Raw genomic sequence first — 23,366 nt, forward strand, 5'->3', positions numbered from 1 at the left:
CCATGTGTTTATGCTGGCTTGTTACAACCTAGGTTGGCTTCTTACATAGCAAAAGCTAACCAATATAGCTCCTCAGGAACTTGAATTTTGAACAAAAAAGTGTGGTTGCCACGGATGCGTGCTGCAGAGACCCCCTTTTCTATGAAGACTGTAGCAGCCAACACATTCCAGCTGTGTCATCTCTGGGACCCGCTGCAGTATTCTAGCCCCGGCCGTGCTCCAGCCAGCAGCTGGACAAAGCAGGCATCTCGGGAGCTCCCTGCCAGAGTGCCTTAGTGTTTCTCAGGGTTGCACTGTCGTCTGAAGCTCTTGCTACCCAATCCTCCCTCCTTCCTCCCTTCCCAGATGTCAGACCTGCTGCAACATCATCCAAAGACTTTCCTCACCTACTCCTCAGGCGTGTTTCATGGACACTGCTTCTAGTAACTCTCATACATCTAATGCATCTTGAAAGCTGCTTCTCAGAAGATCCAACCTAACACGAGAAGGGACTCAAGAACTATAAGGAGAGGTGCTTTCATTATGGCACACTCATGGTGGATGCAGGTGGAGGGGCCGCCAGAACACTGAGGGTTCTCACACAGTGAACGGCAACAGAAACCACAAACTTTCTCAGGGAATGTGTGAGGAACCAAAATGAGTTTCCTGATGACGCACACAGTTTACTCAAGAGCAGCCTGTTCAAATGGCCCTCTTGGATACCCTCTGGGCAGTGAGCTTTTTCCAAGAAAAGGGAAAAAAGCAACACTTTCCAAAGAAAGTATACAGATGGCCAACAGGTACATAAAAAGGTGCTCGACATCATTACTCACCAGGAAAACGCAAACCAGAAAGATGAGACATCGCCTCACCCCTGTTGGAGTGGCTACTATCAAAAAATAGACAAGAAATGAAAAGTATTGGCCTGGATTCGGAGAAAAGGGAAGACGTACTGGTGCACTGGGGGTGGGAATGAACAGTGGTGCAGCCATTATAGAATGTAGCATGGAAGTTCCTCCAAAAAGTCAAAGACAGAACTAACACATGATCCAGACAATCCACCTCTGGGAATTTGCCTGAAGGAAAGACAAACAATAAAGTTAGTGTAATTTTATGTTCATTGTAGCATTACTTACAATAGCCAATACATGTATGCAACTTAAGTGTCCATCAGTGGATGAATGGATAAAGAAACTAATGTGCACACCCACACCCACACAGTTATGTACCACTTGACAAAGGGGCTCCATTCTGCAGGATGTGTTGTTAGGCAATTTCATCATTGTGTTAACATCACTGAATGCACTTACACAAACCTAGATGGTGTTACAGCCTTCCACGCACATAGGCTGTATGGTGCAGCCCGTTGCTCCTGGGCTACAAGCCTGTACAGCATGTTTACTATCCTGAATACTGGAGGCAGTTGTAATGCAATGTTCAGTATTTACGTATCTCAGCATAGAAAAAGTACACTAAAACTATGGTATAAAAGATCAGAAGTAGTACACCGGTACAGGGCACTGACCATGGATGGAGCTTGCAGAACTGGAAGTTGCTCTGGGTGAGCCAGTGAATGTGGAGGCCAGGACGGGGTACTGGCGTAGACTTCACTGCACACTCAGGCTGCACTAAACTTATAAAACAGTATGAGACTGAATGAAGCACATGAGAATATGATACAATCAAGAGATGCAATCAACACGATTTGAGGTTGCTGCTGGTATGGGGTTATACCACATACTGTTTACAGCAAACTTATTTTTGTAATTTATTTTTAGGTTGAGGGGACAGGAGGGAGGAAGAGAGGGAGAGGGAAAACAATGTGAAAGAGGAGTATAACTGGTTGCCTGTGGTATCTTTCTGACCAGGGACTGAACCTGCAACCCAGGCATGTGCCCTGACCGGGAATCAACTGGTGACCCTTTGTTTTGCTGGACAAGGCCCAACCGAGTCACTCTGTCGGGGTACAAACTCATTTTCATAGCTAGAAAAAGGATACTCTAAAATAGCAATAAAATTATAGCATAGGAAATCTATGAGCCCATTAACAGTATTGTTATGAAGTATTATATACTATACATAAATACATATATTTCTACATATTTTTATATGACTGGCCGGGCAGTAGGTTTGTTTACACCAGCACCACCACTAACACATGAGCCATGCACTGTGCTAGGACACTAGGGTGCCTGTGACTTCACTAGGTGATTGGAATTTTTAGCTCCACTGTGATCTCATGGCACTGCCATTGTCAAAGGATACGTGGTGACCAGAATTGTTGATACTGCATGGAATATTTGAAAGTTGCTAAAAGGCAATGTTAAAAGTTATCACAAGAAAAACTTTTGGAACTGTAGAGACATGAATTTTAATTAGACTCTTTGTGGTGATTATTTTGCAATATATACAAACATCAAATCTTATGTCATACATGTGAAACTAATATATGCCAGTTATACCTTAATTTAAAAAAGGGCTGGGGGGGAGGTAGAGAAACCAACAGTTATTGACATGTTTCCATTTCAAATTCTATTTCTTCATTCATTACAATCAATCTGAACATGCCAATACACGAATACAAGTATTGACGTTTTATTTATACCTGACTTATTCTTTGGTAGAAGATAAGTGACTTGCCCCCACCCCCACCCTGCATAACATGACTAGAAAAGGGTGGAGCTTGGATTTGTAATCAGTGTCCCATACCAACAAGGGAGGTCTGGGGTGGGGTCGGGCTGGGAGTGATGAGTTTGGTCACTAATTCGGCCTAGAGGAGAGGCTGGCTCAGTACAGCTCCAGTCAAAATACTTATTTTGTGGCCAGAGTGACAAACAGTTTTTGCTGTATCGCAGAATTTTAGTATTTAGTTGATGTGTGCCTTGAGATGAGAAAAGTTGAAGCTCATTTAAAGGGATGAATAGAACACTCCCCACTGCTGAGCTTCCCACCAGAGGGTGTTAAGAGTGGCCTCTAGTGGTGGCATGCGGGGATTGCAGCACCAGTGTGGCAGGAGCCTATTTCAAGATAATCAGAGGACCCAATACATTTCCAAGTGGAGGGTTCAGTAAATCTCCAAGTGGAAGCAGGCAAATGGCAACAGTGGGACTAGGGAACAAATGGAGCAGTCCAAGCTGTTTACTGTGGCTGAAAGGGAATGACACTCTTTCAAAAAAGTAGTAAAGCAGATGCGACTTTATAAATTTAGTAAAAGACAATTTTTTAGAGAATCTGATAGAACAGTAAAATAATACAAGGGAAAAATACAAATAGACAGGAAATCACAGATGAGGTATCGTTAGAGGAAAATGAAAATATCAGATGTGAAATGTGGGAATGGTAAATGGACAGGGCTGACTGGGAGGGAATCCATGCTGTAGATAAAAGGCATCAAAGAGTCACTAAACGGAGGAACAAGTATGCTGGTCAGACCAGAGGAGAGGCTCAAAAGAGGCAGGATTATGGGATGATTTTCCTTCTTCCCCTTCCAAGATGGATGGGAAACCAAGGACCTAGGAGTTTAACAAAAGAGTCTTAGTCAGAACTGAGCATTTACTTGTCTCTGGGTTACTCTGGAGTGACTCCTGTTCCCCAATAATAATGGCCTTATGAGAAAATCTGGACTTGATGAAATAAAGAAAATACAGAGGCAGGGCCCTCCAAAGTCTGGCTTGCTCCACTTGGGTGCTGGTGGTCTGTGGAGGGGTAGTTTGGGGTGTATTTGTGCTGTGAGGAATGTCACCCCTTCAGGAAGGGGAGATGTGTGGCTGAAGGAAGCTCCCAGGTACCGCCGACCCGGCCCACACTGGGTACACCCTTGCTTCTGCCAGGCGAGGGCCTACATCTGTGTAGTCGCACAGGCCCTTTGCATTAGTTTCCCACTCATTGGCATCCTGTGCCCAAGCAGGCCAGCCTGAGTGGCCTGTCTTTCACGTCACTGCAGAGGTGGGCCTGCCCAGAGCGGAAATAGAGTAGGGTGTAGGTAGCACCTGCTGCCCTTGCCATGGAGATACACCATGCCCCAGGCAGGGGGACCTGGAAGAGAAGTTGCCAATAATTTAGATTCCAGCACAATAAACCCACTGTCTGGAATGCAGTTCTGATCTGAGTGCCACTGTTCTGTCTTTCCCCAGCTTCTCTGAAGCTGGAACACACCACAGATCTGTCGTTCTTCACGCCTGCCTAGTCTGGAGGCAACATGACTTTGTCATGCAAAATTCACCCCGTCCCCAAAGTCTTCTGCATGTCTTGGTACAAGATAAGGTGACTGACACCTGGACTTGGAGGAGACCTCAGAGATGAGCCCAGAGACATGCAGGGAGCCACGACTCCTCTACTCCCAGTGGAAAGCTCCTTAGGAAAGTTCTCCCTAAGGAAAACTCTGGGGTAGGAGCTCACAAGCAGGATGGAGCCGAGAGGGCACCATCTGTGGAGAGTGGGTTCTGTAGAAGCTGGGCTAGTCCCATCCGCAGAACGGCCATGCCCAGGCATGGTGGTGACTGGCTGGAGATGCCAAATCCATAGACGTTTCCACAGCTGAGCTTGTCAGCAGTCTCAAATCTGGGACTCAGGGAGGCCCAGGGGCTTCCCGAGTTACACTGTCCCTCTTGCTCTTGATCTAGAGGCCACTGTCTGTGGTGGATTTGACACTTTGGAAAGGCAGTACCCTGACTCAAAGTTGGAGATCAGGTCACTGGGACTGTGCAGGAGTGTGAGACAGACTCGGGACCAAATCTTGGGGCTGCCACATCAAAAGCTGTGAGACTTTGGGAACTTAATGTCACTTCTGATCTTGTTTCCTCATCTACAAACTTGGAGAACTGCATCTGCATCAGCACTGGACCACAGTGACCTGAGGTGCCGCCCTCCAATCTCCAGGGGCCTGGGGGACAGCCGAGTCTGCATGCAGGTTGTGGAGTCACATGGACTGCTCTGTCTGCTCTTGTGTGATGTTCAATGCTGTGCGGGGGCAGAATATCGGACACCAAACTCTCACAGAAATTCCTGCTGGGCTCTGTGGAGCTCAGGGGAGCTTCCTTGGGTTAGTCCAGTGCTTTCAAGCAGGGGTGCTTCTGGATGAAAGGGGCACTATCAGTGGGCAACAACATTCACAAGGGTCAGAGAAGGCTTGGTCCAGCTTCCCCTCCATGCCTGACTCTTTCCAGCTCCTCCCTGAGCTAAACCTTAAGCCTAGGATCAGAGTCCTGATATTCTGGGATCAAGTATGTCTTCCCTGTGGCCAGCAGGTAGGGCTCAGCCCTGAGTTCTGCCAGTTCACTGTCACAACAGCTTAAGGTTTGAGGGGCTGGAGGAAGGTTACTCTGGATGTGATCCCAAGGATGGTGCTGCCAAAGGGTTTCACAGGGAGTCTGGCCCTTCCTCTGGCCTCCAGAACAGGCAGTCTAAGTCCCAGAAAGTCTGGGCTGACTCTGAGTAGCTTTTCATTTGTTCCCTTTCAGTCAGAAATGGGTCAGCTGAGGAAGGAAGGGAACCAATGCTGGGGGACTGTGTGGTGCAGGGAGAGGGCAGCTCAGAGCTTGGAACAGAAGCAGCAGCTTCCTGGCTCTCAGCCCTGCCTCTGGAGTCTCCAGGGACAAACTATCACTGACCCAGCAAAAAGCCCTCTGGAGGCCTCAAAGTGTAGCAATAACCCTGGATTGTTGTTCTGTACACCATCCACCCATCCCTCCATCCACCCATCCACCCATCCTTCATTGATTCAGCAGTAACTCAGTGCCAGGCACATGCTAAATCAGACACAGTCCCTCTCCTCAAGGAGCCACGGGCTTGAAGAAGGGGAGACAGACCCACAAACGTAGGCCAAAGTAGAATGCGCACACACACAGAAAAGGAGGGGGGGCGTGTCTTTCCAGAACAATCAGGGAAGCCTTTGAAAAGGTGTCCTTTGTTCTGTACTTTTATGGATTTCAGCAGGCAGAGATGACACCTGGGCAGTCCAAGCAAAGGGAGTAAGACAGGCAAAGGCTTGGAGGTTGGAGGTCAATGTTATATGCAAAGAGGGCACAGGAAGGCAGCCAGAGGAGGGGGAGGGGGCACTGGAAGGCTGGAAAGCAGGCAAAGCCTGAAATGGCTGGCTACAGGTCTGCCCTTGACCCAAAAGGTGACAGGGAACCACTGCTGGTAGTTGACGTGGGACAGGATGGTCACAAGCCTTTTCAAAAGAGCCCTGATGGCGGCATTGCAGATGGGCTGAGGGGTGAGATGGAGACAAGAAGACCAGGTAACAGGCCCTGCCACAGCCCCTGGGATTAGCTCAGACAGGACACAGGGAAGAGACAGGACCAGGCCCAGACACTCATCGCCCTCTCTCTCAATGTCTGCTTGGTCGGTCTTCTCATCGTGTGGCTGATACATCCACAGTCATGACAGTTAGCATTTCCTGAGCACTTACTATGGACCAGGCACTTCAGCATTTTACATGCATTTTTTACTTACTCCCACCAGAGTTCTATGATATAGGCATGATTAATAGCCCTACATTTTAGATGAGGCAACTGAGGCAAAGAGAGGTGAAGTTACTTGACCAAGGTTGTAGAGTGAGGGCCAGGATCTGAACCCAGGCAGCTAGCCTGACAGCTTATGCTCCAGTCACTTGGCTAATTCATATCATGTCCCCGTCTCTCTCCTTGAGCACCCCAGCTTTCCAGCAGATTCCTCAGTGGAGGCAGGGCTATAAGCCGAGTGGGTGTCCAAAGTTGCAATGGCCAGATAGGCTGACAGGGCTGGGCTGCCTGAGGCGAACAGGGAAATGTCTCCTTGAACTGGGGAAGACCACCAGCCTCAGGGGTCTTCGTGGGCCTCTGGACTGAGGTCCATGGCACCTCTGGAATGAGAGGTGGCTGCTCTAGCTCCTGCCCTCCCTGCCCACCAGCATATCTCCTAGCTCCCTAGCAAGAACAGTCCAGAGTTCAGGCCATGAAGGAGGGAGGCTTTATTGACAAGGGAGAAGGCAGAATTATGAGCAGGTACACGCAACACTGCTCAAGAGTCCAGGCTTGGGGTCAGGCCCACGAGGGCCAATGCCCTCTTTGCCTCAGGAACCTTGCTCACCCCCACCCTGACCTTTCCAACATTTCCTTTTCTAGCAACCCATGGACCCTCCACAGTCACCCTCTGGACAAAGTGAGTGGCAGCCACTGGTGGGGAACCAACACCAGAGTTTGGTCTGAGGTCCGCTGAGCGTGGTGGGCCCATGACACCCCTGTCCTCGGCCTCTTTCTGTGTGGCATGCCCGTGTCTGCCCCAGCCTACCCCAGCTGAGAGTGCGAGACAGAATGGGAGTAGGCAGGCTCAGCAGCCTCAGCCCATGGAGTCCTCACAGTAGGAGGCTTGGTGTTGAGGCAAAGGGCAGGGGCAGAGGGCCCATCTCCCTGTCCCTGTGCCTGAGCAAGACTCAGCAAAGCTCAGCATCCTCATGCCTTTTCCTCCCTGCTGGAGCCCGCCCCATGGAGGAGGCTCCTGTCCACCTCAGCCTGTCCCTGTCCATGCAAGCCCCACACCCCGGATCTCCCAGCTGGAATGTGCTCCCTCACTGGCTGTCTCCCAAGCTGGCCAGGCCTACTCTGTAGCTCATCGCGTTCTCAGGGACCAAGGGTGGCTGAGGCCTGACCACAGGCAAGTCTTGGAGCCACAGAAACACAGCAGTAGGCCCCCAACCCGTGGACTGTTCTTCCCCAGTCATCTGCCCAGCTTGTGACCAGTTGACCACAGGACCCCAATTAATTTTAACTGTAAAAGCAGCTGCATAAATTTCCATTATATGGAGATACTGTAGTTTTTTTAACCAGACCTCTGTTGGTGGACATTTGGGTTTTTTCAAGTGAATGCTGTTGGTGATATGACAAGGTCTATCCAGAATGTATCAAGCCATATACTATGAAAAATACAGACATTTATTGAAGAAGATGCAAGAAACATTGTACATAGGACAGTGACACCTCAGTCCCCTTCAAAGTAGGCACCTTGAAACCTCACACAGTTCTCCCAATCACCATCAGCTGCCCTGTCATATTTTCCTGAATTTCATTGGTAGTCTGAAATCTCTTCCTTTTCGAAGGTGATTTTAGTTTGGGGAAAAGCCAGAAGTCTCAGGGTGCCAAATGTGGGGTGTAGGGAGGCTGAGTCATCTGGGTGATTTGACATTTCACCCACAATCTCTGCCGGACACAGGATGAGTAACCAGGCACATTGCTCTGATGAAGCTGCCAGTCACTGGTTGAGGCCTTCTGAAGCATCTGAATAGTTACTGCAGAGCAGTGCTCAAGCTTAATGCAAAATCTGATGCAGATTCATTGCTTCACTCACTCAGTACACATTCTCATCAACAGCATGTAGTGCCCCCACTGACTAGTACAGTGAAGTCATCATTGTTCACACATGCACATTCCATCCACCCTCCTTGGCTGCCAGGTTACATCGATGTTGTGCACACCATTCTCTATATTTAAAAAAAATATTTTATCTATTTTTAGAGAGGGTGGGTAGAGAAAGAGAGGGAGAGAAATGTTGGTGTGTGAGAGAATCTACCAGTTGCTTCTGTCATGTCCCCAGCTGGGAACCCAGCCTACAACTCAGGACTGAGGTGCCTCTTCCCTGGTCTGGAATTGAAGGAGCAACCCTTAGGGTCATTCCACTGAGCCACACCAGCCAGGGCTGAACCATTCTCTTTATGTTAACAATGGCTGGACTTTTTCTGGACAGACCCTGGGTATCACTATACATCTGATTAAGATTACTGGAAGGATATGTCCCGTGCAGTGAAACTGTTAAACTAAAAGATACATGTATGTATTTGTAATTTGGATGGATACTGCCACCTCCACAAATGTTGTATCTGTACTCATTCCCACCAGCAATAACTTTTCTCACATTCTGGCTAATAGTATGCATCTTCAAACATCAGGAGGATTTTTAAAAAATAATTCTTAATTTTAAGTAATAATGCTTTAAAAATATTTTATTTATTTATTTTTAGAGAAAAGAAGGTAAAAAGAGAGGGAGAGTAACATCAATGTGTGGTTGCCTCTTGTGTGCCCCCAACTGGAGACCTGGCCCACAACCCATGCATGTGCCCTGACTAGGAATCCAACCAGTGACCCCTTGGTTTGCAGGCCAGCACTCAACCCACTGAGCCATACCAGCCAGTCCCAAATGTTAGGAGTTTTGCCCTGGCCCAGTAGCTCAGTGGATTAGAACATATATGTTCTACATATGCCAAGGTTGCAGGTTCCATACCCAGTCAGGGCACATAGAAGAAGCAACAAGTGAATGCATAAATAACTGGAATGACAAATCCATAACACATCCATGTTTCTCTCCCTCTCTTTGTCTCTGCCTCTCTCCCCCTTTCTCTCTCTCTCTCTCTAAACATCAATAAAATAAGAAACTTTAGGAATTTTGCCATTCTGTTACATGGTATACTAGTGAAGTTTTAATATGTATTTCTCTTACCTTGAGTGAGGTTAAGTGTCTTTTCAGGTATTTCACTGTCTGGTCATATCCTTTGGGACTAAGTCATATAACAGATCTTTAACTGTAAGTAAAACTCCCAGTACACTGTCATAGCAAGAATTCACTGAAAGCTTGGTTGAACTCACTTTAGCAGTCCCTTCTTAGCACAACCAAATGCCCTGGGCTTATCCTGTACCTACCTGCCAGCCCAGGAGCTAGTCATTTATGGGACCAGTTCTTTTCTTAGGTGGGGGGTGGTATTACAGCCCAAGGGCTGGCACTAGCTGTGCTCACTGCTCCTGGAATATATATTCTTCTCGGCATTTTCATCAGATAGAGTTAGGAAATATGTGCATGTCTATACACATATACATGTATGCACATTTGAGTGTGTGTATATATGTGTATGCATACACACAGGCATACGCACCTGAAATATATGTGTACATATACAAGTTTTATAAATGATCAGTTCACACTGATAGCACTAATTCCTGTCCATTTCCATGGGTTTCTTGCCTTCTTTCATCCCACATCTGTATATTCATTTTTCCTAAATGGGAAGCCTGATTTACAACAGATCAATGCACATACTTGTCTTGTTCAATCCTATAATACGACACAGTGCAGAATAACTTCGCCCTTTCAACTACACAACAATACTTACTGTAGCTTGGTTTTTAAAAATTTTTTTTGTTAAAGATTTTATTTATTTGTTTTTAGAGAGGGAAGGGAGGGGGAGAGAGAGATAGAGAGAGAGAGAGCAAGTGAGAGAGAGAGAAACATCAATGTGCGGTTGCTGGGGGTCATGGCGTTCAACCCAGGCATGTACCCTGACTGGGAATTGAACCTGTGACACTTTGGTTTGCAGCCTGCACTCAATCCACTGAGCTACACCAGCCAGGTAAAAATGTTTTACAGAGGAAAACAATTGATGTTTCCTTAAAAATCAATCATTATTCAAATGAATTTGTTGGAGTTAGACTTTTATTTTCTAACAGATTCACTGGAGCATCAAAGAAAGAATTTTTTTTTTTTTTTTACATTTTAAGTAATGGGTTGGGGTTTACTTGGCAATGTTTGCTTGCCTTTTCAGTTCAACTTTTCCAAATTCCAGATTTACGTGGGTCGGTAATAGTTGTGATATACATGTGAACAGCTAAAGAGATCAAAACATGGTTTCAGCTGTTAGAAAATGTGTCACCCTCTTAACACACAGTTTGGCAGTGTCACATTGGGTTGAGTGCCACGTGGGATTGCAAGTTGTCTTAGGAGGGGATGGGGTTAGAAGTATGCACTTGGCCAGCCAAAAAGGACAAGTCAAAAACTTACCTCACGAAAATCCCTGAAGTACAAAGAGTCTTTCATATAAGTTTTAGAGCACTTCTTTTCAGAAGTTCTACTTAGACCTTTGATGAGGGTAAAGGATTAGAATTTATCTAATGAAACATAGGAAATTTAGTAGTAGTTTCAAACTAGTGAAAAGTTTTTGCTATTATACTGGTCAGCTAGTCTCTCTAGAAATAACATTAAAATGTGCACATTACATTGTATTCCACTCTATAGTCAAGGACATTGCCTTTGCCTAGAATAAGAACATGTAAAATATCCTCCAAGAAAACATGGACCCTTAATATAAAACTTTCCATTTTGTTATAAATACCAATAGGAATCAGTATGAATGCTTATTCTTGTGTGTTATTTATATTAATGTTTCCAGCTTCTAGTCATTGATCATTCATAGTTTTCTCTTTTGTGTCAGACACGGGCATAGACCACCATGCTCTGCTGGAGCAGTTCGAGCACCTGAACCACCTGAATCCTGACAAGTTTGAATCTACAGACTTAGATATGCTGATCAAAGCAGTAAGAATAATTCCAAAAAAGAGTGACTTGGAGGTTTTGTAATTTAATACACATATGTAATGGTTACACAGATCTGGAATTTGACAAGTCAATTTCAATGAAGTGGTAATGTGACTACTCTCTTGTGTACCTTTAAGGGGAGGTGGCTTAACCTTTTTTAGAACAGATAATAATTTGTACATACAGGTCTTATGATCTCTTAAACACAATGGCAAAAATCCACCCTCCCCCCTAAAAAATAAATAAAAACCAACTGTAAAACCTGAAACCTAGCTTGACTTAGAGTAGGGCTACTTATATTTTTTGTTTAGTCTACTTAGTGTGAGTATTCATAGATTTTGCTAGAGAAGCACTGTTCTTTTTGACTAAAATTCTGCAGGGATGTTACATAATGTGGCATATGTGCCATATTCCCTTTCTTAAAAAACTTTAGAAAATTCTTTTTTTCTGTTTTGCTTCCAGTTTTATTGAGATATAGTTGGCGTGTGACAGTGTGTAAGTCTAGGTGTACTGCATAATGCCTTGACATTGCAGAATGATTACCGAAATAAGTTTAGTTAACATCCATCACCTCATACAGTTACCAAAATTTATTTTCTTGTGATGAGAGATTTTATGGTTTATTCTCTTAGCAACTCTTAGATATACCACACAACGCTGCTAACTCTGGTCACTGTGCTGTACCGCCATCCCCAGGACTCACCCACCTTATAACTGGAAGTTTGTGCCCTTTGGCCACGGCCACCCAAGTGCCCACCCTCTGCTCTGGTACCCATAACTCCCATCTCTTTTCCAGTGAAATAAGTTTTTTTTTTAAAAAAGATTCCACATCTAAGTGAGATTATACAGTGTTTGTTTTGGTCTGACTTATTTCACTTAGCATGAGGCCCTCCAGGTCCACTCATGTGGTCACAGACGGCAGCATTTCCTTCTTTCTGTGGTCGCATTGATGGACACAGGTTGTTTCCATCTCTTAGCTATTGTACATAGTGCTGCAGTGGACATGGGGATGCAGATACCCCTTTGCCACAGTGCTTTTGTTTCCTTGGGATGTACACCCAGAAGTGGAACTGCTGGATTTAGGGTAGTTCTGTCTTAAACTTTTGGGGGAACCTCCTTACTGTTTCCCATGGTGGCTGCACTGATTTACAGTCCCACCAGCAGTGCACAGAGGTTCCCTTTTCTCCACGTTCTCACCAGCATTTAGCTCTTGTCTTTCTGATGACAGCCATTCTAAAAGGCATGAGGTACTATCTCAGTGTGGTTTGGATTTGCATTTCCCTAATTATTGATGTTGAGCACCTTTTCATGTAACTGTCGACCATCTGAGTATTGTCTTTGGAAAAATGTCTATTCAAGCCCTTTTCCCATTTTTATATTGGATTATTTGCTTTTTTGCTCCTTCCCTTGTTGTTTTTTTTGTTTGTTTGTTTTTTGCCATGTTTTTTTTGACCATGGGTCCTTTATACACGTACCTCGATTATCCTTCCCCTGCATTCCTGTTACCCCTTTTGCCCCTGCCACCCCGGTCACTGTCAGTTTGTTCTTTATTTCATTGTCTCTGGTTCTATTTTGCTCATTTGTTTGTTTTGTTGATTAGGTTCCACTTATAGGTGAGGACATATGATATTTGTCTTTCACCGCCTGGCTTACTTCCCTTAGCATCATGCTGTCCAGGTCCATTCAGGCTATAAAAGTCATTGCCGAAACCCATGTCAAGAAGCATTTTTTTTGCCCTGGCTGGCATAGCTCAGTGGATTGAGCGTGGGCTGTGAACCAAAGCATCACAGGTTCGATTTCCAGTCAGGGCACATGCCTGGGTTGCAGGCCATGGCCCCCAGCAACTGCACATTGATGTTTCTCTCCCTCTCTCTCTCTTTCTCCCTCCCTTCCTTCTCTAAAAAATCAATCAATCAATCTTTTTTTTTTTTTTTTTTTTAAAGAAGCTCTTTCCCTCTGTTTTCTTTTAGGAGTTTTATGGTTTCAGGCCTTATATTGAATCTTTAATCCACTAAGAGTTACTTTTTATATGTGGTGTAAGGGGTTTAGTTTTGTTCTTGTACCTGTGAATATCCAATGTTTCCAGCACCATTTATTGAAGAGTATCCTTGGCTCCCTTGTCAAGTATTAGTTGATATAAAATTCTGAAACTCATCTGGCCTTAGGGATTCTGTCTGTCTGTCTGTCTATCTCTCATCTATTTATGCAATTAGAAACTTATGAATTGTTTATTGCTGGCATTTTCTTTTTTTTAATTTTAATTTTGTTGTGGACACTATTACAGATGTCCCCATTTTTCCTCCCTTGCCCGCCTCCTCCAGCCTCCTACCCCTTGCCCCCAGCCTCAGGGATTTTAGATAAGAGTTAGCATACCCCTCATGTTGTGCTGTACAAGCTACCAAACTAACAGTTCTTGCCTGGGTGTCATGAGATTCAGTTAAGTGGTTAGAAACTTATCTAGTTTTCTCCTGTCAATTTGAGATAATCCCTTCCTTCTTCTTTATTAAATCAATTTATATATTATTTATGAGGAACTTCCTAAACTTTTAGTTTCTTGGAATGCCAACATTTCTGATACAATAATGACTGAAATAAAGTGGTAGAATTGAAAAAGAAGGGTCCACTATATATTTTTTGGCCCTTCTATAGTGTATTCTGTTAGAAAAGATGCTATGTGTAAGAATGGCTTTATTTGTATTTTTCAAAGCATACCTTTTCATTTAATTTAAATGTTACATTATAGGCTACTAGTGATCTGGAACACTATGATAAGACTCGACATGAAGAATTTAGAAAATATGAAATGATGAAGGAACATGAAAAGAGAGAATATTTAAAAAACGCTGAATGAAGAAAAAAGAAGAATCCAAATTTGAAGAAATGAAGACAAAGCATGAAAATCACCCCAAAGTTAATCATCCAGTAAGGACCATGACTTTATGAATCATAATTAGAGGAAAATACCTTGTTCCAAATAGAATTTCCTCTTAAGTTACTGGTACTTAACTCTTGATTCTTAATTCTGAAAAGTTCCTCAAATTTGTGTTTTATTTTGAGTCTATAGTCACGTAGTCTGTGTTTCGTTTTGAGCAGCTTTTTGTTTCTTCAAAACCAACTCACAGGGCAGCAAAGACCAGCCAAAAGAAGTTTGGGAGCTGACTGACGGCCTGGACCCCAACGACTTCGGCCCCAAGACGTTTTTCAAATTACACGGTAACATGTTTATACACGTATTCATACTTCTGTCTGCCACTTGAAAACTTACAGGTTGCTTTACTCTTCATATTTCTGCCATGGTCTGCTATTGAGGCCTATCGACAATAAATGTTAAGAGCTTTTCCCTAGGGTAGTATAATACTCTTTGTTACTGATATGCAGTATAAAATATTTTAGATCAGAAGCTTTGTCTTTATATCTACCTTTTTTTCATTAAAAATTTTTTTCAAGATTTTATTTATTTATTTTTAGAGACAGGGGAAGGGAAGGAGAAAGAGAGGGAGAGAAACATCAATATGTGGTTGCCTCTCACGCACCCCCATCCGGGTACCTGGCCTGCAACCCAGGCATGTGCCCAGAATGGGAATCAAACTGGTGGCCCTTTGGTTGGCAGGCCCATGTTCAATGCACTGAGATATACTAGCCAGGGCTTTAGACCTACTTTTCCTCTTAAGTCATTATATGTAAAATGAAGTATTATCTGTAAAATGAAGTATTTCAGTGAGTAGGTAGGTTGTATCTAACAGTATTTATGTTATATTAAAATTTACTTTTATAGCACATTGCTTTACTTTATATTTTTTGAAAAAAATTGTTTGAGTTTTCCAAAAAACTGTGATAAACTATAAATAAGTGAATTATTATGAGTTGGATTGATCTGAGGCTCCATAAAGAAAGAAGGCTTTTCTGCAGTGTATTGATGCTTCATGTCAGCACTACTTTTGCAAACCATTTGTAAATAGTTGTATTTTAATTATTTTCTAAGGCATTAAAATCAGTTTTTTTTGCATTGGGAACTTCAGATGTCAGTAATGATGGCTTCCTCGATGAACAAGAATTAGAAGCCTTGTTTACCAAGGAGGTAAATGAGTTCATTAAATATTTGGTTGTTTTGCGCTCTCTCTTTCTCCTTCTAGTTTCTTTGTTTTATGGTGTTTTAAAATTTTTCTTTTCAGTTGGAGAAAGTATATGACCCCAGAAATGAAGACGATGATATGGTAGAAATGGAGGAAGAAAGGCTTAGAATGAGGGAACATGCAATGAATGAGGAATGTTTTACAAGTTTTAAGATATATTCCTTGTATGGATTATCAAGTTGTTGCAATAAATTTTACCACAACATGGAAGGCAAATTTACAGAATTGGCTTTTACTTGGAGTTTTGCATTTTTGATCCAGAATATTCAGTAGGTTCCCCTTACTCTAAATAAATTATTTGTAACTCCTTTAAAATATATTCTTTAAGTTTATTTTTGAAAGAAACAGGGTGGGAGGGAGATAGAGCGAGAGAGAGAGAGAGACAAACAGGCATCGATTTGTTGTTCCACTTATTTATGCATTCATTGGTTGATTCTTGTGTTTGCCCTGACCAGGGATTGAACCTGTAACCTTGGTGTACAGGGGTGATGCTCTAACCAACTAAGCAACCCAGCCAAGGCTTAAAAGACTAAGATGCTATTGGATATCAGCTATAAACATCCTTCTGGAAGTAAAAAAACACCGTAGTCTAATATTTGGCATATTAAATGGCTGTTTTAGTTTTTGGTAAGAAAATCCAAATACCCAGTACCTAAGTGGTTTATACCAAATATTTATTTCTTGTTTACATCACTAAGCTGAAAAATCTCATAGAGACATCAAAAGCAGGGTTTTGCTTGAGTGATTTTCACCTGATATTGATGAGTTGGGATTTCTGTTGACTACTGGTATCCCAGGTAGCAAATGAATTTCTTTTTTTTTTAGATTTTATTTATTTATTTTTAGAGAGAGTGGAAGTGGGAAAGAAAGAGAAATATCAGTGTGTGAGAGAAACATTGATGGGTTGCCTCTTAGGCTGCAACCTAGGCATGTACTCTGACTGGGATTTCAACCAGTGACCCTTTGCTTCACAAGCTGGTGCTCAATCCACTGAGCCACACCAGCCAGGGCACAAATGGATTTCTTTTCAGGCATTACTTTTGTAACTGAATTTGTGATAGTTTACAAGAGCCATTGGAGGGTTTAGAGAGGTTGTAAACTTTTGTTTTGATTTACTTAGTTGTTTGCTGTTCAGAAAAAATGTTGACAGCATTTTCACTTGACTCTGGCTAAACAGACTTCTTACTGGAAAGGTTATTTTTCTTGCCCAAACACTTGGCTTCAACAGAGATTGATTATACATGGTGTAGTGAGGGAGGAAGACAGTAGTAGCCTTACCAGTCACATCAGCAACTTCGACTTAGTGATCTAATGGGGTATCAGGGATATAGATATTTCATAGTGTTTTCAAATTTGAATTATATAGAAGAGAAAAGTATCTATTTTCTGATTCTAGTATAATGCTGAGTGTTCTGTTTTGTGTTTTTTTTGTTTTCCCCTCAGTGGTTTGTGGACGTGAGGCTAGCCCTAACTGCTATATGTTTATGTAGTAGCATCTATTGGAAGACAGTTTCCAGTGTCTTAAGAAATACGAGAAAGAGTTATTTGATTTTACTACATTTTCCTTTTATCAGGTTGATTCAAACAAAGACCAATTGGTGACTCTAGAAGAGTTTTTGAAAGCTACAGAAAAAAAGGAATTCTTGGAGCTGGATAGCTGGGAGGTAATAGGACCAACTTGAAATGGGCCATATGGTTCAAGAAATTCCACACCAGTCCTTTCTACTTTTAACTTTTATTCCCCATTATGTGTGCATGTATCATCTTACTATTTTGGCTTTTCATATAAAATGTCACTTTAAAATAATGAACTTTCTTCTTAGAAAGCAGGTGGCAATTGATCTCTTATTTGTAATAATATTACATATTAATAGAAGTCTTTTAGGAGGGGAGATTTCTTTTTTTCTTTTGGCCTTATTTTTTAGATTTTTTTAAAAAGTACTTTTTTTCTTTACCATAAATATCTGATTGTTTGGGGAGGGGAGATTTCTTTAGAAGTCTTTTAAAAATTGTGAAATAATGTTCATTCTTAAAAGTTAGAAATATAAATACATTTAAAAAATAAATTAGAGGTTACCTAGAGGTAGACACTAAAATTATATATTGTGTTATGCCAATATAGAAATAGTGTATGTATTTAGTATATGCCTTTATACCATACAATGTATAAACAGTGTACAGTCCCATCTTTAATTTACATATACAATAAATTCATAAGTATATACTATGTCCAGAAGGTATCCAGCTATTTACTATGAAAGAGGCATTTATTGAAAAAGATACAAGATACAAGAAACATTGTACATAAGACAATGATGCTTCAGTATTCTTCAAATTAGGTATCTTGGGACCTCACACAGTTCTGTTGATCATCATCAGCTGCCCCACCATATTTTCTTGAATCTCACTGACAGACTAAAATCTCTTCCCTTTCAAAGGTCATTTGAGTTTCGGGAAAAGTGAGAAGTCGTAGGCTGCCAAATCTGGGCTATAGTGGGGCTGAGTTATCTGGGTAAGTTGATATTTCTCTAAAAACCTCTAAGCAAGAGGTGATGCCTGAGTGGGGACATTGTCATAACCAAACGTGAGAGAAAGAGATAGGAAATGACAGGGAGAGAGAGAGGAACATTGCTTTGTTGTTCTGCTTACTGATGCATTCATGGATTGATTCTTGTATGTGCTCTGGCAGGGGGTGGGGGTTTGAACCCACAACTTTGGCACATGGGGATGATGCCCTAACCAACTGACCCACCCGGTCAGGGCCTTAGGCTATATTTCTAAGGTGTCTTTTCTTCCTTTTTGTTTCTTTTTAGACATTAGATCAGCAACAGTTCCTCACAGAGGAAGAACTGAAAGAATATGCAAATCTAATCTCCCTACAAGAAAACGAACTCAAGAAAAAAGCAGATGAGCTTCAGAAACAGAGAGAAGAGCTACAGCGCCAGCATGACCAGCTGGAGGCGCAGAAGCTGGAGTACCATCAGGTTGTGTCGCGTAACAGGACTGTGGCGTGAGGGCCTTTCCCAAAAGCCCGCGTCGTCGTAATATTTCAGTGTAGGATTAGCTATAGTATTCTGAATGTTGGTATTTTAAAAAATTGCTGTGTTGAATATTAATCTAAATTTTAGATTTGAAAATCGCATTTTGGAAAATAATGTTCTTTGAGTGTGTTTTGATTGGTGAAAGGTCACATGTATAAGAGAAAATCAAATAATACTGCCTTTTAAAACATTCTTTTTCCACTCCCCAGGTTGTACAGCAGATGGAACACACAAAGCTAGAACAAGAAATTTCTCCATCAGGGCCTGGTGGACACTCTCAGTTCGAGCCACGTATGTCATTTTTTTTTGCTTATTTCTTTGCTTAAGGAAATAAAAATGCTGAATAAACTGAAATCCACATTTGTTATGAATATAATTTCAAATTATTAATATCTATGCTATTTTCTAAACATTTGTGGAAATAAAGTACCTTGTATTACAAAAAAATGAAAAGGCTTCTATACTATTTTTATGTATCTGTACATTTTAACAGCTGTGTAATTTGATACCCATATTTATGATGAGGTGATATATTTCAACATTTTTTATAATTCTTTCTTATCATTTATTGGTATCAGAGAACGTTTCTTTCCTATTTATTTATTTAGTTATTTATTTTACTATAGCCTCCATTCTGACTTTATTAACAGTTTTAGTTTTACAACACTTGCTACTGTAAGCTTTCTGCAGCCAGACAGAGTATCCATTTCCATAAAAGATGCAGGTAAAGAAAACACAGGTTATTTGCATAAGCCTGTTGAAACATTCCAATGTGCATAATCCCATCACCCTTTTTGGTGGGCAAACAAGTTTTCTGATCTCTCAGTCTAATCGTAGCCCACACCAAGCCGTCACTGGTGGGGCTCTCATGTCAAAAAGTCCAGAAACTTCTATTCTCCACCTCCTGACCATCTTACTCACTCTGGTGCAAAGGCTTTGGCCCTTCCTCAGGGAGGGGTCGGGTCAGGGCACCCGGGTCCTTTGCTGGGCCTTCATCTATATTCACCCCCCTAACCATTGCTCCACACAGTTTCAGGACACATGGCTCATCATCATCTTTGAAGCGTGGCTTTCAAAATGTCTCTCCAGCAGGTTAAGTAGAGCAGCCTTGTTTGGGGCCCTGGAGGTCCTGCAGGAAAACCGAGCCGGGGCCGTGAAGCCACTCTTCATTACTGACCCATCCAGCTGAGCAGCTGCAGTTAAGCTCTGCTGGGTCCCCCAGGGTGGGGGTGTGGTCTTCACAGATGCATCTTCCAGTGTTCTAAGCTGTTCGTCCCACTCTCAAAGTTGTGTGGCATTGGCGAGCAGACCTTGCCTTTCTGGTCCATTTGACGTGGAAGATTTATGTCGGAGGCCCTTTTCCTTCACACAGATACATGCTCAAAAAGTCCAGCCTGCTGTCTAGTCACCCAAAATGTGAAGACAGGAGGTCAAACACCCAGATTTCACTTAGTTTTTCAGCGTCTGCCATAATATCTTTCAGAAGTAGAATGATCCGCTGTGTGTGTTTCTGTAGAACTGTAAGAAAACTGTAACATCAACATCTGTGTCATCTTCTTACCTCCCTTCCTCTTTCTCTACTCAATAAATATTTTAAAGCACAAATGGAATAAAGGAGGACATGTTTTGTAGGAGAACGCATGCTGTTTTGGACACAAATATTTAAAGATTGACGTCCGTCAGAACCAGGAAGGAAACTCTGTATCTGCTCTCACGTTCATACCTCCCCTTTTTCCTTTGTTCTCCTTTGGCGCTTTAGTTAAGGGGCCTTGTGCCATAATGTAATGGAACTCTCAGTAACTCTTTAGGTGAGAAAGCTCTGTCTCTTGCTTTGGAAATAGATTGCCCTCACTCATGAAAATAGATATTCTTTTATCAGTGCTTATCATCCCCTCTCTTAATAAAAGTCTCTTGGATGTTCATAATTCTCCTGAGAAGGCCGTCACATCCCCCAGTGTTTCCTGGTAACTTCCTCCTGACTTCCTCAGCTACAAATTCTTCTACAGAGTGGCTCTTGCTACCACTTCAAATCATTTTTCATTCACAGTTTTGCTTCATACTCTACCATTTAAAATCAGGTTTTCTATCAAAAACCAATGATAACAGTGGTTTAAACTAAGTAGGAGTTTTTCCTTTTATATAAAAGAAACCTGTAGGTAGGTGGTGTCCAAGCTCCTGCCTTTCTGCTCTGCTCTCTTCAGGGCATGGGTTTTATCCTCAACTTACCCCATCTTCACTCTCCAGCATTGCTTTGGGAGGCAGTAGAGGAGGAAGGCAGGAAAGAAACTTTCTCCAGCTGAACCAGCCTCCTGATGCAGTTTTCTGAGGAACCAGGCAGCATTTGAACTTCCATCTCATTGGCCCAAACTGAGTCACATGGCCACCTCGCTGCTAGGGAAGCTAAGAAATCCTTGTGGCAATGTTAGCAGCTAAAAGTTATGATTTTTTGACTGAAAAAGATGGGAAGAGACAATATTTGGTAGGCAACTTTTAGTTCTAACCTAGACAGCCTTATTGACTACCTAAATATCTGTGTACACTCTTCTGAAACATAGGAAATGCTTCCCCCACCTCAAAAGGAAACCACCAAAACCCAGCCCATTATTACACACAGCTCAAAGACTAGGATATCTCTGGTTGTCTACAAAACTGAACAGCAAGGTGCCTGCCTCATGAGTGCCCTCTGCATCATGGCAGGATAGGGACAGGACAGCTGCCATCAAATGAAGCTTTTTGAAAAGGGGAAGGTGGCAAACGTGCAATCACTGATCCATAGTAAGGTCTCTCTGCTCTGTCTGTAAACACAATCCCTGGCTTTCCCATGAGGCAACTCCTGATTCACCTTCCTGGGAGGAACTCCCTTGTCTGATGTCCTCAGGGGGCCGAGGCATTGCACTCTTGGAAGTCTTTATTGCCCGTTAGTTTTTAAATGCACATCTGAGTGGGCGTTGGCAAGGGCACCTTTCTTGGAGGCTGGGCAGTTCTACTTCCAAATAACTTCCCGTTTTTTGGGTTTGGGGGCTTGGGGATTGCTTTCAATAGTTAGAGGCTGTTGTAGGCTAGCTTTAAGGTTTTTATTTTGATTTTTGGCAAAACTTGGCCCTAATAAGGTAGTAAGTTTTTGGTCTGTTTTCTTCAGCTATTACCATGAGTAACCACCAAGATGGTGTGAAGGCATAGCTTTTAACAAGAAACCATGTTTACTTGCTGGCTTCTGTGCCCTCCCTCTCTTCAGGGGTCTTAAATGAATGGCCCCTACTGGGGACCATCTACAGGACAGGCTTGGATGGGATGACAACAGGCTTTATTTGATCTTTTTCCTCAGAATGGCTCCCCTTACTGGGCAGGAAATTCTTAAGGGAGGGTCTTGAAAAGGTTAAGGAAGTTTTAGCTGCTTCCTTAGAACCTGTACTTATGGAGTATGGTAGTCCTTGACTTTATCAGTTCTTCAGGGCTCCAGATTTGGGAGTCTGTCCATTTGTCTTGTAGACAGACAAGTCCCTCAGCAAAGCTCTATGCCTTCCCATCTCTGCAGACTGGTTAGCCTTAGCCTGCCTGGCATCTGCCTGGTAGGACTATGCAGAAAGAGGCCGAGGCAGCTCCCTCGTGCCAGCGTTCTACCGCCACCTTCTCTGGTACCTTGACTGAGGTTGGTGTGAGGTCTCATGGCCCAAAGCCCGACCTTCTCAACTCAGCATGCTTCATGTGTCAGATCCTTTTGCTTGCTGCACCTTCCTCCTAGCTACCAAGTTCTGTATCGGTCTAGATTCTGGGTGGTGGGTAAGGGAATCTTCCTTAGCTGTTAAACCAAATGGCATTGGTGAAAGCAGTGGCGGAGGGGGGCAGGGGGATAGGTAGCCACAGCATCTTCAAGAGGGCTGAAGAAACAGAACCTAGGCTGAGCTTCTAGGAAGTACAAGTGCAAGAGAGGGCTCCCAAAGAACCTACTGCTTTTGGAACAATCGAGAAGCTGCCTGCCATCTTGGAAAGCTGCCTGCTGCATGAGGAAGATGTGCGCAGTGGGCAGCTCCTGAGCTGTCACACTACAGCCGCCCTGCTTCGTGTGGGCAAAAGCAGACACCTTGTGTGCCGCCTCTCTCCCCGTGACTCTGTTCCGGGTGAAAGTCTGGAGTGAGTGCATCCAACTGTTGGGACAGTCAGGCCTGGAGCCCTAGCTGCAAGGCAGGTTGGGAAATAATAGTGGTTAATTTTCCTACCTCTGTAGTACAGGAGCGCATGTTTCAAGTTTTGAAGTGAGCCAATCCACTGCAACACCTCATAAGTATACATTGTTTCTCTTCACATTAATAATGTTTAAACTCTTAGTCCTCATTTCACAATGTTTTTTGATAATTATTGCATATTCCTCCAAACATGCTTCAGACTTTTTCCTTCCATCATGGATCCCAAAATTAAGTATAGCAATCTAGAAAAGTTCTGCTTATATTTAGCTTAAAAAAAAAACCCCTACAGAAGTCACTCAGCCAAGTAATGCTACTTTTTTTGTTTTGGTCTCTTTCTCTTTTTCTTTCTTTCTTTCTTTCTTTCTTTCTTTCTTTCTTTCTTTCTTTCTTTCTTTCTTTCTTTCTTTCTGATGAAGAATTCCTATCTCTATTGTTTAAACTGTAGGAAATAATAAAAAATGGTCTGGAATATCCTTGTATTGACTATAGTATCTCCTGAGGTATACTCTTTTAGATGGTAGACTGTGGTTAAATTGGAAAGTAATTGAAGAACTTACAAAAATTTCATAAAATGCTTTTTACACATGAATAAATGATGGATATTAACCTAGAGGTAATTCATAGTTTCCAGCAAGTTATTATAATTTATATTATTTTAAAAAGAATCATTAGCTAAAATTACATATAGACTT

General features: G+C 42.7%; 1 protein-coding gene across 1 annotated transcript; it reads left to right on the forward strand.

Moving 5' to 3' along the window:
• The first annotated feature begins 6,066 nt into the window (after positions 1-6,066).
• LOC114498973 (nucleobindin-2-like) lies at positions 6,067-19,029 on the forward strand. Its single transcript, XM_036029996.1, is given in 10 exon segments — positions 6,067-6,196; positions 11,195-11,316; positions 14,060-14,162; positions 14,165-14,238; positions 14,439-14,529; positions 15,336-15,394; positions 15,489-15,581; positions 17,024-17,113; positions 18,263-18,433; positions 18,700-19,029. Coding segments are annotated over 10 exon segments (1,050 nt in total). The 3' UTR covers positions 18,817-19,029.
• The last annotated feature ends 4,337 nt before the right edge of the window (positions 19,030-23,366 follow it).

This window comes from Phyllostomus discolor, chromosome 6 (genome assembly GCF_004126475.2).
Source record: "Phyllostomus discolor isolate MPI-MPIP mPhyDis1 chromosome 6, mPhyDis1.pri.v3, whole genome shotgun sequence".
Taxonomy (NCBI): domain Eukaryota; kingdom Metazoa; phylum Chordata; class Mammalia; order Chiroptera; family Phyllostomidae; genus Phyllostomus; species Phyllostomus discolor.